Consider the following 16,237-nt stretch of genomic DNA (forward strand, 5'->3'; position numbering starts at 1 on the left):
GAAAATGGAAGGAATGTAGAGGGAAGGAAACAGGAGGTGGGAGGGAGAGGAAGGGCAAATACCAGGGATTGAATTAGAACAAATTATATTCCATGCTTTTGTAATTATGTGATAGTATATTCTATTGTCAGGGATAACTAAAAAAAGAACCTATCAAAAAAGAAGAAATAAATAGGAGGAAATATACTTTAAATTTTACACAGAAGAGTTAGGAGTGTTGTTATGAAACCCTAAGTTCTGAAATCACAGATGAAATTATAAAATATAATACTGGGGTTTCACATATCCAAAACTTTTCAGTACATCAAAGGTAAAAATAAAAAAAAAACTTGAATTATTTTATTTTATCTGTGACATTGGAGCAGGCTGGCATTAGGAGTTAACCCTGAAGTGATGCTTTGAAATTCCCTCCTCTTTGCATTTCCACCACACTCTTGTCCATCAGTAAACCCCATGAAAAAGGAAGGTTATCACGAAACATGTAAAAAGCAATAATGAAATGTTTAAATGGAAAGTTCAATAAAAATCAACTTCATAAACAACTAAATAATCCGTAAAATAAGAAAAGTCTGGCAAAACTGATCAGAGAGAAAGTAAATAGTAACTAAAGGGCTAATGGGTAAATAATACATTTGATAGGAGGCATAATCAGCCACCAGGAGAGTGTTTTTTAAAACAAACTAAAAATTTATACATAAATTTACTTTAATATGTTCAAATTTTATGATTAGATTGACTATTTCTATAAAAGTATAGATTAACAAAATTAATTAATTTTATAGAAAACATAAAAACAATAATCATTAAATAAACTATGTATATGATCCAAAACTTACCCTCTACATATGTTGATATGTGGGGGGGGGTAGGCACCAGTCTCGTATTGATTTAGAAGTAAGTTTACTAAATCTTAAAAGAAGTTCAATTCCATTCAAACTGGAAAAATAAAAAAAAAAATAAAAATACAAAAAAAAGAAAAATCTTCTCAACTCACTTTTATAAGGTAAGTACAAACATAATTTCAAAACCAGACAAGCATAGTGTGATAAAGGAAAATCATAGGCTTGTATTATTGAAGATCACAGATGCAGAAACCAAATAAATACTAATAAATGAAATATCAATATGCAAAAAGAGTAATACATCATAGCCAACTAGAGTTTGTTCTAGAAATTTAGAAATGCTTCAAAATTAGAAAATATTTAGCTGGGTAAAGTGGAGCATGTCTGTAATCCCAGTGGTTCCGAAGGCTGAGGTAGGAGAATTGAAGGTTCAAGGACAGATTCAGCAACTTTGAGAGGCCTTCAGCAATTTAGGGAGACATTGTTTGAACAACCAATTGAAAAAAAAAAAAAGAAAGAAAGAAATAAGAAAGGGCTTGGGGATGTGGTTTAGTGGTTGAGGGCCTCTGGTCTCAATCTCCAGTACCCACTCCCTGCAAAAAGAAAATATTTAATTGAATTTTATGTTAGTACATTAGCAGAAAAGTACAGGATGATCTCACCAGATGGCTCACATGATTGCGGGGTATGAAAAGTCCCAAGATCTGCAGTTAGCAAACTGGAAACCCAGGGGAATCAATGTAGTTCCAGTCCACAAGTGGGTAGTCTCAAGGCCCACGAAGAGCCAAGGTTTCAGAGTTCATCTAAAAGAGGCAGAAAAGACGGATATCAAGGCAGTGGGAAGAAGGCATTCCTTATTAGGCAGACAGACATTTATTCTATTCAGGTCTTCTATTGATTGTCTAAGGCACATCCACATTAGGGAGGGCAACATATCCAAAGTAATGTTTAACCAAACATCCACTTTTAGATTTTCAAAAATATCGAGAGTGGATATTTAAAGTATGACACATCGATTCATACAATGCAATAACAGCGATCAGGGTAAGCACGTGAATTAGAATGAAACTTTTCATCTTTTCCTATGGGCTAATGGAATAACTACATCCAATGTCCCCCCTCCCTCTCAAAAACGTGATTTCCCTAAGGAATATCCAAGCAGAGGCTTTCAGCCTCATCATTTTCACTATCATTCAGACAAACCATGTAGTTTCTAGTGGTAGACAATTGCATGGGTGAAAGGGTAGAGGAAAATCATGTCGGTTACTGTAACACCAAACTAACCAGAGTGGAAGCCATACTATTCACACATAACTGAGGCCAATAATCAGGTTTTGGTTATATATTGGTAAATGTTATAAGGACACTCCCACACCCAAGGAACATTCAAAACCCATAATAAAAAGAAATTCCTGTAGAATATTAACTCACGATAAATAATGATACCCATGTGAGGAAATGGACTACCACCAGCTTTCCCCAACAATGGTTTCAAATTTGCTATTGCAAGAAGCTCCAGAGATTTCTCTAACCTGAAACAAATGGATTTTGAAGCTTGGTATTCTCACACATAGGGAAGTCTAAAATTGGATTCCCAAACCATGTTAGCTATAAGTTTTAGTATTGATATAAATTATTTTCTTGTTTCAGCTATTTCTCTCAAAGAACAAAATTTATTAGTCTTCTCTGGATCAGTGAACTCTGTTTCCAGTTCTCCTATCTCAGCCAGAAGGTCCTCCCAAGTCTCAGCTTTTTAATATTATTAGTCTCTGTGAGAGGACATTAAAATCCCAGCCCTGCATCACTGACTCAATCTAAAGTTGCATTACGCCCTCAGAGTGAAGAATCTGGTTTTGAGTCCATTACAGACTGAACAAAGTGGCAGCTGATATCATCTTCATTCGGGAATCTGAGAATTTCTTTCTTTTAGCTAAAAATTTTATTACTTTAAAATCAGAATCCTAGCGGGGCGCAAGTGGCACATGCCTATAATTCCAGCATCTCGGGAAGCTGAAACAGGAGGATCAAGCGTTCAAAGCCAACCTCCACAAAAATGAGGTGCTAAGCAATTCAGTGAGATCCTGTCTTTAAGTCCAATACAAAATAGGGCTGGGGATGTGGTTCCGTGGCTGAGTGTCCCTGAGTTCAATCCCCAGTACCCAAAAAATATATATCAGAATCCTTACATCTGTATAGTCAGAGGAGAGCCCATATTAATGCAAGTTCCAAAACCGTATTTCTCTCAAGAGAAAATTTCACTTGTCAATCATTAAATAATCTATTTTTATTTTAAGCAATGAAATAATATTGCTAATGAAATATTTGAGTAAGTCAATATTTTATCTCATAAAATTAGTGTTATTCTTAATAGGTATATTTTTTTTCCTCTATTGAATGCCCAATCAAATATAAATTGGTAGGAGAGAAACAATATGAACTTCTTATAGAGAAACAGGTGGTTCTTGTTAAGTCAATGACATTTCTTACTGACCAGGAAGAGAGGAGGGAAGAGGAGTAAAAGTGACCCACACGGATGGAGACCCTGGACATGATCTAATTTGACATTCTCAAACTTCACAATAGAGATCACTAAAATAATTGATTCTCCACTTCAGTAAACTAGATAAGTCTTTAATATTTTTTTTTCTCTCTCTCCCTTTTTGCTAAGAGAAATATTCTTTTCAGCTCAAGCAAAGACTTGAAATGTGCCCGCGTGACTGGAATTGCTGTGCTCTTTTTCGCTAATAGTATCTAACACAGAAGAAAGAAGAAGGGGAGGAAGGGGTGAGAGCTCAAACAGGACACCTCATTAAATGTGAATTTCAAGATAAACAACAAATACTTTTTAAATGTAAGTATACTCCATCTACACTGGTACATAGCTATAAAAATTATCTACTGTTTATCTGAAATCCAAATTTAACTGAGAACCTGTATTTTTATTTGCTAAGTACAGAAACTCAAATTACAAAAAAAAAAAAAGCTCCAAACCGACCTGCAGCCTGGAGGCCAGCCTTAACCAGCCAACCTCAACTGACCTGCAGACACATGACCGAGAAATAAAGACTTATTATTGTGTGTGATGAGAGTTTGTGGTTGTTTGTCATGAAGCAAGAGCTGGCTCATTAAACCATGGTAGCAATGAGAAACTAGCTTAATACATCAGTCAGTATGCAAAAATAAGCAGATTGTTTTCTACAAAGAAAATAAAAATAGAGTAAATGCCAAAGAGTATGTGCCATGGTTAGTTATATTTTAATTTTTGATAAATTTTCTATAGAGCACAGGTTAATAAATTGTAGATTAATACATAAAATAAAGCAATAAGAATAGTATAAACTGGCCTATTCATGTTAAATTGAAGGATAATACCATTTATTTGTAAGCATGTTTGTTAAAACACAGGGTTGTAGGTCAGACATGATTTGATTTGAATCTAGACTGTGTTTAGAGCTGTGTGACCTTGGGCAAATTAATTAATCTCTTTAAGCTCCAGACTCCTCATCTATAGAATGGAGATAATAATACCTATCTCTATTGATTATTATGATCATTAATCAGATAAGATATTTGAATCATCTGTGACCATCCCTGGGACATATGAAGTACTCAATAAAAGGTAACTTGAAGTTCTTGCATAGTAGGCAGGAAAATGGTAGCTGAAATCCATCATTGACAAATGAAATCACCATCCAGGGGAGATGAGATAAACTGCTGTTACAGGAAGAGACTAGCTGTAAAAGAAAATAGAATTCCTCATAAAACTGTGTTATAAGACATAAGGCTCAAAGGATTGCTAGACCAAAAATGTCCAAAGAAAGTTGGGCATTAATAAAAAGGCTGTGTGTAAATAAATCAGGAAAATATTATCCTTTTATCAAAGCATTTTGCCAAGAACAGTGCCTTTAATTCTAGACACAGTATCTTGGATAATTATCTGTCTATAGTAAAAATCAACTAATATTATGAAGGAGTCAGGAGGAAATCTTGGCCTGAGGAAAGATGGAGAATGAATTTGATATAGTTCACATCTGTGATGTCTTCCAGGGTATCTAAAGTGCAAAATGGGACAGATTCCCTCCTGATGACAAAAATAAAACAAAAACCCTTGAATCTTGAGATGGGGTGATTTTAGGACTAATGACATTTAAAAAGCATTTGAATGAGGTTTTGCAAGATTTCTGCTGTTATTTTTTTCCCTTTGGGGTTGTAGAATTTAAGTGGGGTTGATTAGAAAGCATTCTCTTTTTTTAGGTCCAAAGGGAAAATGTAGATCTACTTCAGAAACAAGAAACTCATAGATGGAATCCATCAAAAAGCATAATGTACATGGTGAAGGTATCAATAACTTAAAAGGAATTAGACGAGGACATATTTCACAGCTGCACACTTTGAGACTGACATTAGGGAAACTAGTAGTCCAGCAAGTCTCTATTGACCTTCCAGAGAGCCAGAGCCCAGGGCTGACCCCACCTGGAAGTCCTGAGATGCTTTCTGGTTCCCTGACACTGGAGTCAAATGCTCCTCTTATCCTCTTCCAGTACCACTTCTAGTGATGCTGCTTAAATAAAGGAAGATGTTTACTTCTTACTTTAATAAAAACCCTGGTTCACTTAGCCTGGTAAGCAAAAAAAAATTCAATGTCAAGGCCACTTACTGATGAATGAGGAGTCTTGGAGCTCAGTGTTCATAATGCAAGCTCACTGTGTGACCTTAGTCAACCCTTACAACCTCCACTCTAAAATGAGGGGACAGACCTATACACCCTCTACAGCCCCTTCCCAGACTTCACAGATACAAGGATTAATCCCAAATAAATGACAAAGATAAAAATTGCAATGAATCTTTGCAGTAGGTTTTACAAACAGGGTAGATGTTGAGTTCAGATTAAAAGGAGGAGGAGGGCATTCCAGGTAAATGAGGAGACAACAGCAACCGGGGTAGGGAAGCCCAGATCCCATTCAGGGGAGAGTGACAAAACCAGTGTGGTGGGATTGCATGTGGTCCATCCTCACATGGAAAACCGCAGGCCTGCCTTTAGGTGAGTTGTGGAAGGAGACATCTGGGAAGCAGATGCCTATTGGTCTGCACTGGAATGACGCTATTAACCTGTTACCTTCGTGTCCCTGTGTAATAATAAGCAAGTCACTGCTTGGGTGATAATCCTGAGCCTCTTTGAAGGGAAGAAATAAATTGCTAGCCTCAGGGCCAAGAGACAGAGTGATTAGGTACTATCTAGTTTAGAAAACACATTCTTTTCTCTTTAATGGGTTAGAAATATTTCAAAGGCAAATTCATCAGGATTGAATCCATTATCTAAATTTGCTAAAAACAAACAAAAGGAAGGAATATTTGTGGTATATATGCATGAATATGTATGAGGTAGGGGTGGCCAAAAAAAAAAAAAAATTAGTCAATGCTAACTCCTCACTTCATTGGCCAGGAGACGAATAAGGAATGCTCGTGTGTCCAGAAGTCCCACAGCACCTGGCAGGGTATATAAAGGGCCCAGAGAAGGAGGAAGGCATCACACCTGAGAACCTCCAACTCCTCTCCAGTCCTCAACACCACTCCAGCCCACACTCCACCATGACCGGCTCCTGCTGTGGCTCCTTCTCCTCCCAGAGCTGTGGAGGCTGCTGCCAGCCCTGCTGCTACCGCGACCCCTGCTGCTGCCGCCCCGTGTCCTGCCAGACCACCGTGTGCCGCCCTGTGACCTGTGTGCCCCGCTACACGCGCCCCATCTGTGAGCCCTCCGGCCGCCCCATCTGCTGCGACCCCTGTGGCCTGCAGGAAGGCTGCTGCCGCCCCATCACCTGCTGCCCAACGTCCTGCACGGCCGTGGTCTGCAGACCCTGCTGCTGGACCTCCACCAGCTGCCAGCCCATCAGTGTGCAGGCGCCCTGCTGCCGCCCCCACTGCTGCCAGCCTGCGCCCTGCCGCACCACCTGCAGGACCTCCTGCTGCAACTCCTGCTGCTGAGCCCCTGCTGTCTCCACAGAGCAAGCACCAGAGCCTAAGCACCTATGGGGCATTTTAATCAAGTTGCAAGAAAATAAAACTTTTTTCAAAGGTGACAACGGTTAGTTTTACATCCTACCATCTGGAGGCAGTCTCATGTAAGCGGATTTTCATCACCACCCTCTGCCCAAATCCCAGGCATCTACATCAGTCAACCTTTAAAGTGTTCCCAAAATGGACTCTGCAAACCCATCCTGAACCTGATTGTTTGGGCTGCCCAAACCCTCGGCATCATCCTCTGTAATGCATTGCTCACTGTTGTCAATAAACTAATTTTTCCTGGCATAGCAAACTACTCTGCTCCCTGATTCATTCACTAATGCATGCTGATGAGTGAGTGCACACAGACGGACAGGACTTTAGAATCTGCATAAGGAAACTAAAGCTCAACCTAATGGAAACTTTATCCATACAGATTCCACTTGGTCAGTTATTCATTCACTGCTACAGAGGACCTTCTTCAATGGCCAGGGACTGCCCCATTAGTGATTAGCTAGCCACATCCCGTACACTCCAATGAGTTAGACAATTAAGTAAACCCACTGTTAGTAAAGAGGGGTGGAAGGAGTGGAAATAGACTATGCCAAGCCCACCGTGGCCACTGGCAACAAGCTGACCAGCATGGCTCCTCTCAGCTCCTTACCACAGCTCCTGGAGCAGTGGTTTTCAAAGCACAGTCTATGCACTTTGAAATCACCCATACCAGGATCTCCTGGGTCACTTATTAAAATGCATACTCTTAGGCTCCAAACTGAATCAAAATCTCGGGCTGAAACCCACTAGTGTTCCTCTTTTATTATTATTTCCACGTGATTCTCATACACATTAGAATTTCAGGACCGTGATTTACTCAGAGGAAGATCTAGATTTGAGCTACTTTGAGGGTTTAATAAAGCATGGCCCTAGAAGTCATCCAAAAACTTCTGCCAGAACAAGAAATAATGAACACACTCTCAGTTAAGAAAAAAAAAATGCAGACATGAGATTGAAGCAGCACTACTAGGCTGAAATCCCAAGGATCAGTTTGGAGGAGAAATGCCTCTAAATAAAAGGGCGAAAGGATGGCGTCTAGAGCCTCCTCTGGATGGAATAAAAAGGAGATTTGAAGGAAGAAAGAAGAGAGGGGCTCAAGAACAGATGGGAGACAGGGAGGGAAAGCAAGGACGAGGAAGCAAGAGAAGAGGAAGAAGCAGAGGAGACAGAGATGGTGAGGAGGACAGGCAGGTGCTGCAGATCCTGGTGCCAGGATCTGAAGGGCACACAGGGACCCCAAGCTAGTCTCTGACAGCTCACATAGGTAGGACCTCTGTGCCTCTGCGGCCTGTCCATTGCTCACCTCTGAGATCCCTGTCTCACCATTCACTCCCCACCAAGCTTTGCCTCAAGCAACGCTGAACTTCTCATAGTTCCTGGGCATCTGACATTCCCTGAGTTTTTGATTTTGATTTTGGTTTTTTTATGTTCTTTTTCATGTTCTTTCATTTATCTCATATATTCTTTTTTACACCTGTTCCCTCCACCTTCTTTACTTACCTAACTCTGATTCATTTCCAAGATTCAGATCAGTTATTTCCAGCAGACATGTCTTAAACCTCCTACCGCACAAACACATGAATACATGTGTGCACGCGCACAAACACAAACACACACATGTGCCTACACACCCTTGTACAAACATCAGCTAGGTTAGGAGCTCCTCGCATGCTCAGGTAGCATCTTGAGCTTACCTCCCTCCCCACAAAGCACTGTATCTAAATGATCTATTTATCTGCCTTCAAGGAAAGGACTGTGGTTTGTTCATTTGGGTGTTTAGTACTGAGCTCAGAGTTCAGTACACAGCTGGTACTTGATTTCTACTCATTGAATCAAACTAAATTGGAAGGGAATTTTCTTCACAAAAAGAATTCTAAAAGGTATATTTCTTTAAGCAAAAACTTCAGCAGTCATATAAATTAACTTCTCTGAACCTCAGGTTTTCTATCTGAAAAATGGGAAAATTAATACATAATCAATGCATATTTCTGGAAAAAGTTAACTGAATTTATGCACATAAAGCACCTGGGGCATTTTAAGTGCCCAATACCATTCATGTTTAGTTCTCGCAATACATCTGCACATCACTGTATCAAACTGGATTTAAAAAAAATATGTAACCATTACACATTCAATCTTTCTGAGAGTCAGAAAGAATTAGGGGGAAGATTTTACCAACCACATTTCAACAATCTTTTTTTTTTTTTTTTGCAATGTAGTCCACATCCACTGTTAGAAATAGATTTTTCCAATAAATATAGCAAAAGAGGCAAAAAAAAAAAAAAAAAAGGAAAATCTGACTAGGTATCAGATTAAGGTTGTCTCAGGATGAAAGCGGTCTTTAAGTATTGACTCCATAAATCCGTAAGAATGAGTCCTACATTATAAGATTTATGAGCAAGAACTTAGCAGCAGGAAAAAAAAAAGAACTGGATATAATACGTGAATCTAATAGACAGATTTTTTTTTTCTTTCACACCAAACCATCCAAGGGAATGAAACAACAAAAAGGAGAAAGAGATCACAAAAGATGACCTGTGTTAGTCTTCCCTGACTTTAGACAGATAAACACCAAAACCACTGAAAAAAAGATAAATATATTTTAATTCCAGGGGGGAAAAATCCACAAATGCCACCACTTCCCTAGAGATTGTTTTTCTGTATTTTCCAACTAAAATAGTTTCTCCCTTTCAGTCAAAGTTATCCATCTCTCTGTCTTCCATATTTGTGTGGATTTTATAATAAACCAGCTCATGAAGAACACCAGCCCCTGAAGACTATGCCCACTTTACAGAGGAGGCTAGGAGAATATGTCATTTGTTCTAAGTTAGAAAATTGCTAAATGGTGAGAAGAATTTGAGACCTTTTTCTTTTCTTGTCTTTCTGTTCTTTCCCTCCCCTCTTCCTCATCCCCATCTCTGACTCTTATGATTAGGAAATACTTCTACGATTATTTCTGAGAGTGAATTCCCCAGGGAGTGCATGTTCTATTTCAACAATTTAGAAGTTCCCTGACATCCAGCAACCTCCAGCAATTTCCAGACACAACAAAACTCCTGAGACGATTAAGTTGGCATGTCTCACTGTCAAAGTCACCATCACTACATTCTTTTTCAATCAAACACAAAAATTCCACAATAACTATTACTGCTGTTAAAGTTTAATTACTCCCACTGGTGATAATGCTCTTGCAGAATGTGTGGAGCTGGAATAATATGACTAAAAAAATTCCATGCCATAAGGACCAGGGACACACCTCTTGTCCAACACACGTAGATCTTAATTGGGACAGCAAGGGAGTCCACACAGCAGAGAGCCATGGGAAGAGAAATGTCATTATGGGATTCTTTGTTTTTATTAGTGCATCATAATTAGACAAATAGTGGGGTTCATTTTGACATAAACATAAATGCATGTAGTACAGTTGGCTCATCCTCAATCCCCAGAACTTCCCCTTTCCCTACCCTCATCCTGCTTCCCTTCCTCTACTCCACTGGTCTTCCTTCTATTTATTTACTCTTTTTTAATTGATGCATTAGCGATATACATAAAAGTGGAATTCGTTGTGATACTTATACATGCATAAAGCAAGTGTTGGCCAATTTCATTCCAAAGTGGCTCTTCTACCTTCCCCTCCTCCCTTTCTCTTGACATCCTCCCTCCACTCCACTGTTCCCCATTTAATTTTCGTGATATTCCCCCCAACATTTTTCCCCTTATTTCTTTCCAGGTTCATATATGAGAGATGACATTCAGCCTTGGACTTTCTGACACAACATTCTCAAGTTCTTTCCATTTGCCAGCAAATGATATAATTTCATTCTTCCCTATGGCTGAATAAGACTCGTGTGTGTGTGTGTGTGTGTGTGTGTGTGTCCCATTTTCTTTATCCATTCATCTCTTGATGGGCACCTAGCCTGGTTCCATAAGTCGGTTTTTATACAGTGCGCTGCTATAAACATTGGTCTGCATGGACAACTGTAGTACGCTGATTTTAGTACTTTGGGATAAGTATAAGGAGTGGGATAGCAGGGTCATATTGTGGCTTCATTTTAACCTTTTGAGGAATTTTCAAAGGCTTTCCAAAGTGGTTGTACTAATTCACAGTACCATCAACAATATGAAAGTATTCCTTCCCATCACCCCCCACACACCCACATCCTCACCAGCAACTATTGGTATTTGTTTTGTACTTTTTTTTTTTTTTCCTTTTTGGTACTGGGGATTGAACCCAAGGGGCACTTAACATTGAGCTATGTCCCCAGTCCCTTTTTATACTTTATTTAGGTACAGGGTCTTGCTAAGTTGCTTAGGATCTTGCTAAGTTGTTGAGGCTGGCTTTGAATCCTCAGTCCTCCTGCCTCAGCCTCCAGAGCCACTGGGATTACAGGCAGGCACCACCACACCTGGCTGCTATTTGTGTTCTTGATGATTGCCAGTGTGACTGGAGTGAGATGATCTCTCAGGATCGTTTTGATTTGCATTTACCTAATTGCTAAAGATACTGAGCTTTTTTTATACATTTGCTGGCCATCTATGTTTCTTTTGAGAATTGCCTGCATAGATCATTTGCTCCTTTATTGTTGGGAAATTTTGTTTCATGGCTATGAAGGTTTTTTTTAGTTCTTTATACAATCTAGATATTAATTCCCTGTTGGAAGAGTAACTGGGAAATATTTTCTCCCATTCTATAGGATCTCTCTTCATGCTCTTAATAGTCTCCTTTGTTGTGTAGAGCTTTTTAAAATTTGATCCTACTTATTGATTCTTGGTTTGATTTCTCGAGTTTTAGGGGTCTTCTTAAGGAAGCCTATACCTGTGCCAATATGTTAGAGTGTTAGTCTGTTCTTTCTTCTAGCAGTTACAGTGTTTCTACTGTAATCCCAATTTGAGTTGATTTTTGTATACAACGAGAGAGAGAGATCTAGTTTCATTTTTTCTACATATCGGTAGCCAGTTTTCCCAACACCATTTGTTAAACAGACTATCTTCTCTTCGATGTGTATTTTTGGCATCTTTGTCAAGGATTAGAAGACTGTATGTGAATTTGTCTCTGTGTCTTCCATTTTATTCCACTGGTCTTCATATCCTGTTTTGGTGTCAATAACATGCTGTTTTGTTACTATAGCTCTGTAGCATAGTTTGAGGTCAGGTATTGTGATGCCTCCAGACTTGCTTTCTTGCTCAGTATTTCTTTTATTAGTCTGGGTCTTGTATTCTTCCAAATGAATTTTAGGACAATTTTTATTTTCTAATTCTGTGAAGCATATCATTGATATTTTGAAGGGGATGGCATTGAATAGATAGATCACTTTTGGTAATATGGCCACTTTGACAATGTTTTAAATCTACCTATCCAAAAACCTGGTAGGTCTTTCCATCTTCTAAGATATTCTTCAATTTCTTTCTTCAGTTTTCTATAATTATCAGTGTAGAGGTCTTTCGCCTCGTGGATTAGATTTATTCCCAAGTATTTTTTGAGGCTATTGGGAATGGAATTGTTTTCCTGTTTTCTTTCTCAGCAGATTCACTATTAGTGTATAGAAAAGCTATTGATTTTTTTTTCACATTTATTTTCTTTTTTTTTTTAAGCAAATGACAAAGACCCAGTTTACCAGATTTTTAAACCTAAGCTTAACATTACATATTTAAACAATTGTCAAAACTTTACTAAGTTGCCAGCATTCATGCACAACTAGAAAACATCCTTAAATTTATATTAAACCAGAAATGTATTACCATTAATGCATTAATATCTTTCATTACTAAATACTGAAAAAAAAACAAAACCAAATTACTTCTACAGGAGCCTCATCCTGGCAATGTTAGCTCACAGCAGGCTGACACTACTTGGCTCACATGTCAAACACAATGGGAAGCAGATCCATGCTGGTGTTAGAATACAATCTTGTCCTAGCACTACTCAAAGTCAAGGCTCACCTTGGATTACGTTTAATAAAAAAGCAAAGTGCATACACAGATTACAACAATTTTAAAGACAAAAAAAAATGGTCCTATTGTGTGGTCCCAACAATAAACTCAAAAGTCTATGACAAATAGGGGCTCCGATGAGCTGTTTATAAATACTTTAGATTAGGTACAATTATACTGAAAGTCGAGTTCGTCTGAAATCTTCAAAAAAATGTTCCTGTTAATCCTCAAATGGTGCTTGTTATAGTTTAACATTTCTGTTAAATGTGTGTGTTGAATTACTTGTTATCCAAGCGTAGCAGCTGCTCCTTACCATTCATCGTTAAGGACTTTAACTGGCCGTCTTCTTCAACTTCTACTCTTTCTTGACCATTCTCAACGATTCTTTTTGTAGTGATTTTTCTCCCATTTACTATTTTGGTAGAAGTTGATATTGATTTGAAGTTACCCATCCCGCTGCCACCAAATGATGTAGAAGAGAATGAAGTAAGGCCACCGTGACCTAGTGACCCAAATGAAGTAAATCCTGTATCAAATGCAGAAAATCCACCTCCAAATGTTGGAAATCCACTGAAAGCGGAGAAAAATGAGCCTGCACCTCGGTTTCTGCTTCCTCGGGGACCTCTTCGGTTCCCAAAAAAGTCTTCAAATGTATCTTCAAAGAAGTCGAAGGAAAATGGGTCCCTTCCACCAAAAAAGTCCCTGAAGACATCATCTGGGTTCCGGAATGTGAAGCCAAACTCAAATGGACTGTCAAAATGACTTCCACCTCCACCTCCACCATTTAAGCCTTCTTTGCCATACTTGTCATAGATGTCCCGTTTTTTAGCATCTGATAACACCTCATATGCCTCAGCTACTTGTTTGAATTTCCTCTCTGCTTCTTCTTTATTCTCAGGATTTTTATCTGGATGCCACTTTAGTGCAAATTTCCGGTATGCCTTTTTGATATCCTCGGGTGAGGCATGTCTCTGCACGCCTAGAACTTCATAGTAATCCACCATGTTTTAACAGATTGTTGGAACAACTCGGAGGACGCAGCGGACGGGACCGGGCGGACCGACGGGTGCTCACGGTGCGGCACGGCTGCTCACGGTGCGGCACGGCTGCGCTGGTGGCGACGGCAGCGGCCGCTATTGATTTTTTTATGTTGATCTTGTATCATGTTACTTTGCTTAATTTAATAGCTCTAGAATTCTGGGGTCTTCTGTCTGCAGGATCATGACATCAGCAGAGATGATTCAACTTCTTTTTTACCTATTTGTATCCCTGCAATGTCCTTCTTTTGCCTGATTGCTCTGGCTAGAGTTTCAAGAAGTATATTGAATAGCAGTGGTGAGAGTGGACATTCTGGTCTTGTTCCTCAGTTTAGATGAAATGCTTTCAGTTTTTCTCCATTCATTATGATGTTGGCTTTGGATTTATCATATATAGTCTTTATTATGTTGAGATAAGTTTTCTTTCCCTAATTTCTCCACTGTTTTTTAACATGAATGGGTGTTGAATTTTGTTGAAGGCTGTATATGCATCTATTGATATGTTCATGTAATTTTTCTCCTTAATTCTATTTATGTGATAGATGACATTGATTGATTTGTGTATATTGAACCAACCTTGCATTCGTGGGATGAAAACAATTTACTTAACTAATTGTTTTTAATGTTTTTTTGAATGCTGATTGCTAATATTTAATTAAGAAATTTTGCATCAATGTTCATTATGGAAATTGGTCTGAAGTTTTCTTTCCTGGATATATCTTTATCTTGTTTGACATAGGGTGATATCACTGGCATCATAGAATGAATTTGAGAATGTTCCCTCTCTTTTCACTTCATGGAATAATTTGAGGAGGATTGGCAGTAATTATTCTTTAAAGAACTGGTAGAACTCTGCTGAGAATTCATCTGGTTCCAGATTTTTCTCTGTTAGAAGGCTTTTTATTATTGTTTCAATCTTATTGCTTGATATTTGTCTGCTTAGCTTTTCCATATCCTCTTGGTTCAATGTAGATAGATCACGTGTATGCAGAAATTTGTCAATATCTTCTAGACTTTCCAATTTATTGGAATATGTTTTCAAATAGTTCCTAATCACCTCTGGATTTCAAAAATGTCTGTGATGATATCTTTCTTTTCATCTCTAATTTTGTTAATTTGGATCTTCTTTTTCTTTTGGTTAGTTTGGCTAAGAATTTGTCAAGCATACTTATATTTTCAAAGAACCACTCTTTGTTGCAAAGATCTTTGGAGAAATCATTTAACTAAATGGTCTTCCAAAAATTGTGAAGGATCATAAACTCAGAGACCTCAAGAATCAGGGATATGGTGAATGAAAAAGTGTATTGAAAATAAGCACATAAAACAAAACACATCTCAGAGGCAAATTTAGCCTGAAGACTATCAGCCAAATTGGGACAATGCTACCTTTTATCTCCTTTATTTTCTAGATCCTCATTCTTCTTAGCTATGCCTTTAAAAGACAAAGCTATTTATCAGCCAAGAGCCCACTTAATTCCCCTTGTCTTTTTTTCTAACCTACCTTCATACCTCATATGCAACCAAAACCTCTGGCAACAGCCAGTGTCTACTACAGAAAGATAATAAATTCCTTTATAAATATTTTCAATAGATTCATGAATAAGTTAGTGGAGAGGGCTTATGTCCCATCTAGAAAGCAAGAATAACTCCAATTTTAATTGTATATCCAAGACTATAATCAGGAAATGGCATTCAAACGACAGTATAAATAAAATCTTCATTTCATTTGACCTTATTGATCCATGAAAAGTTCTTCTCCTCTATTTACTTTATCCACTTTTGTATTGCCTTTTTAATATCTGTGATTAGTACATGATTGGAAACTATTCAGAATTCACTCTATTTCTCTTTCTCTACCCCGAAAGAGTTTAGCACTGTTTACATAAGTTGATTATGAATTAGAGACCTACCCACATTATTTGTTTTTCAAATCACACTAGTATTTTTGGTGATTGTTTCCTTATAAACAAGGAGAAGTAATATGTTCCTTGACAAAAACACAGGATCATTTTTTCCATAGGAGAACAAATACACATCTCCTTTTGTGAGTCATTTTATCTTTTAGAAAATTGCCCCTTGTCTCAAGAGTCAACCAGAAACTAGGCCTGTGATTCATGAACAGCCTCATCACAGATGGTGAACAAGAGGAAAGTGTGGTGTGACATCCCGAGGTCCTTCAAACTTTCAACCAGTCACATGACCTGGTCTGGAAGGATTGGCTGATGGCTAAGCAATTTTTTCTGATGATACAAATCATTATTCATTTCAAGGAAAAACGCAGACAGGTGGAAAGGAAATCATCCTACCCCAGGCTGGAACTGCTGCTTCAGGAACTGAATCCAGAGTTCTTGTTTCAGTGGGCAACCACAACTC

General features: G+C 38.3%; 2 protein-coding genes across 2 annotated transcripts; one reads left to right on the plus strand and one right to left on the minus strand.

The window, feature by feature from the left end:
* The first annotated feature begins 6,431 nt into the window (after positions 1-6,431).
* LOC143411002 (keratin-associated protein 2-2-like) lies at positions 6,432-6,824 on the plus strand. The gene has a single exon (XM_076871860.1). The coding sequence runs from the start codon at positions 6,432-6,434 to the stop codon at positions 6,822-6,824; it is 393 nt and encodes a 130-aa protein (XP_076727975.1).
* Positions 6,825-12,542: 5,718 nt separating this feature from the next.
* LOC143409524 (dnaJ homolog subfamily B member 6) lies at positions 12,543-13,861 on the minus strand. The gene has a single exon (XM_076869855.2). It carries the CDS (start codon positions 13,829-13,831, stop codon positions 13,106-13,108), a length of 726 nt encoding a protein of 241 aa, XP_076725970.1. The 5' UTR covers positions 13,832-13,861; the 3' UTR covers positions 12,543-13,105.
* Positions 13,862-16,237: the final 2,376 nt, after the last annotated feature.

Source organism: Callospermophilus lateralis, chromosome 11 (genome assembly GCF_048772815.1).
Source record: "Callospermophilus lateralis isolate mCalLat2 chromosome 11, mCalLat2.hap1, whole genome shotgun sequence".
Lineage (NCBI taxonomy): Eukaryota > Metazoa > Chordata > Mammalia > Rodentia > Sciuridae > Callospermophilus > Callospermophilus lateralis.

Bases quoted from the DNA above. Each gene is read 5' to 3' on its own strand.
- LOC143411002 (XM_076871860.1), top strand. From the start codon at position 6,432: ATGACCGGCTCCTGCTGTGGCTCCTTCTCCTCCCAGAGCTGTGGAGGC.
- LOC143409524 (XM_076869855.2), bottom strand. From the start codon at position 13,831: ATGGTGGATTACTATGAAGTTCTAGGCGTGCAGAGACATGCCTCACCC.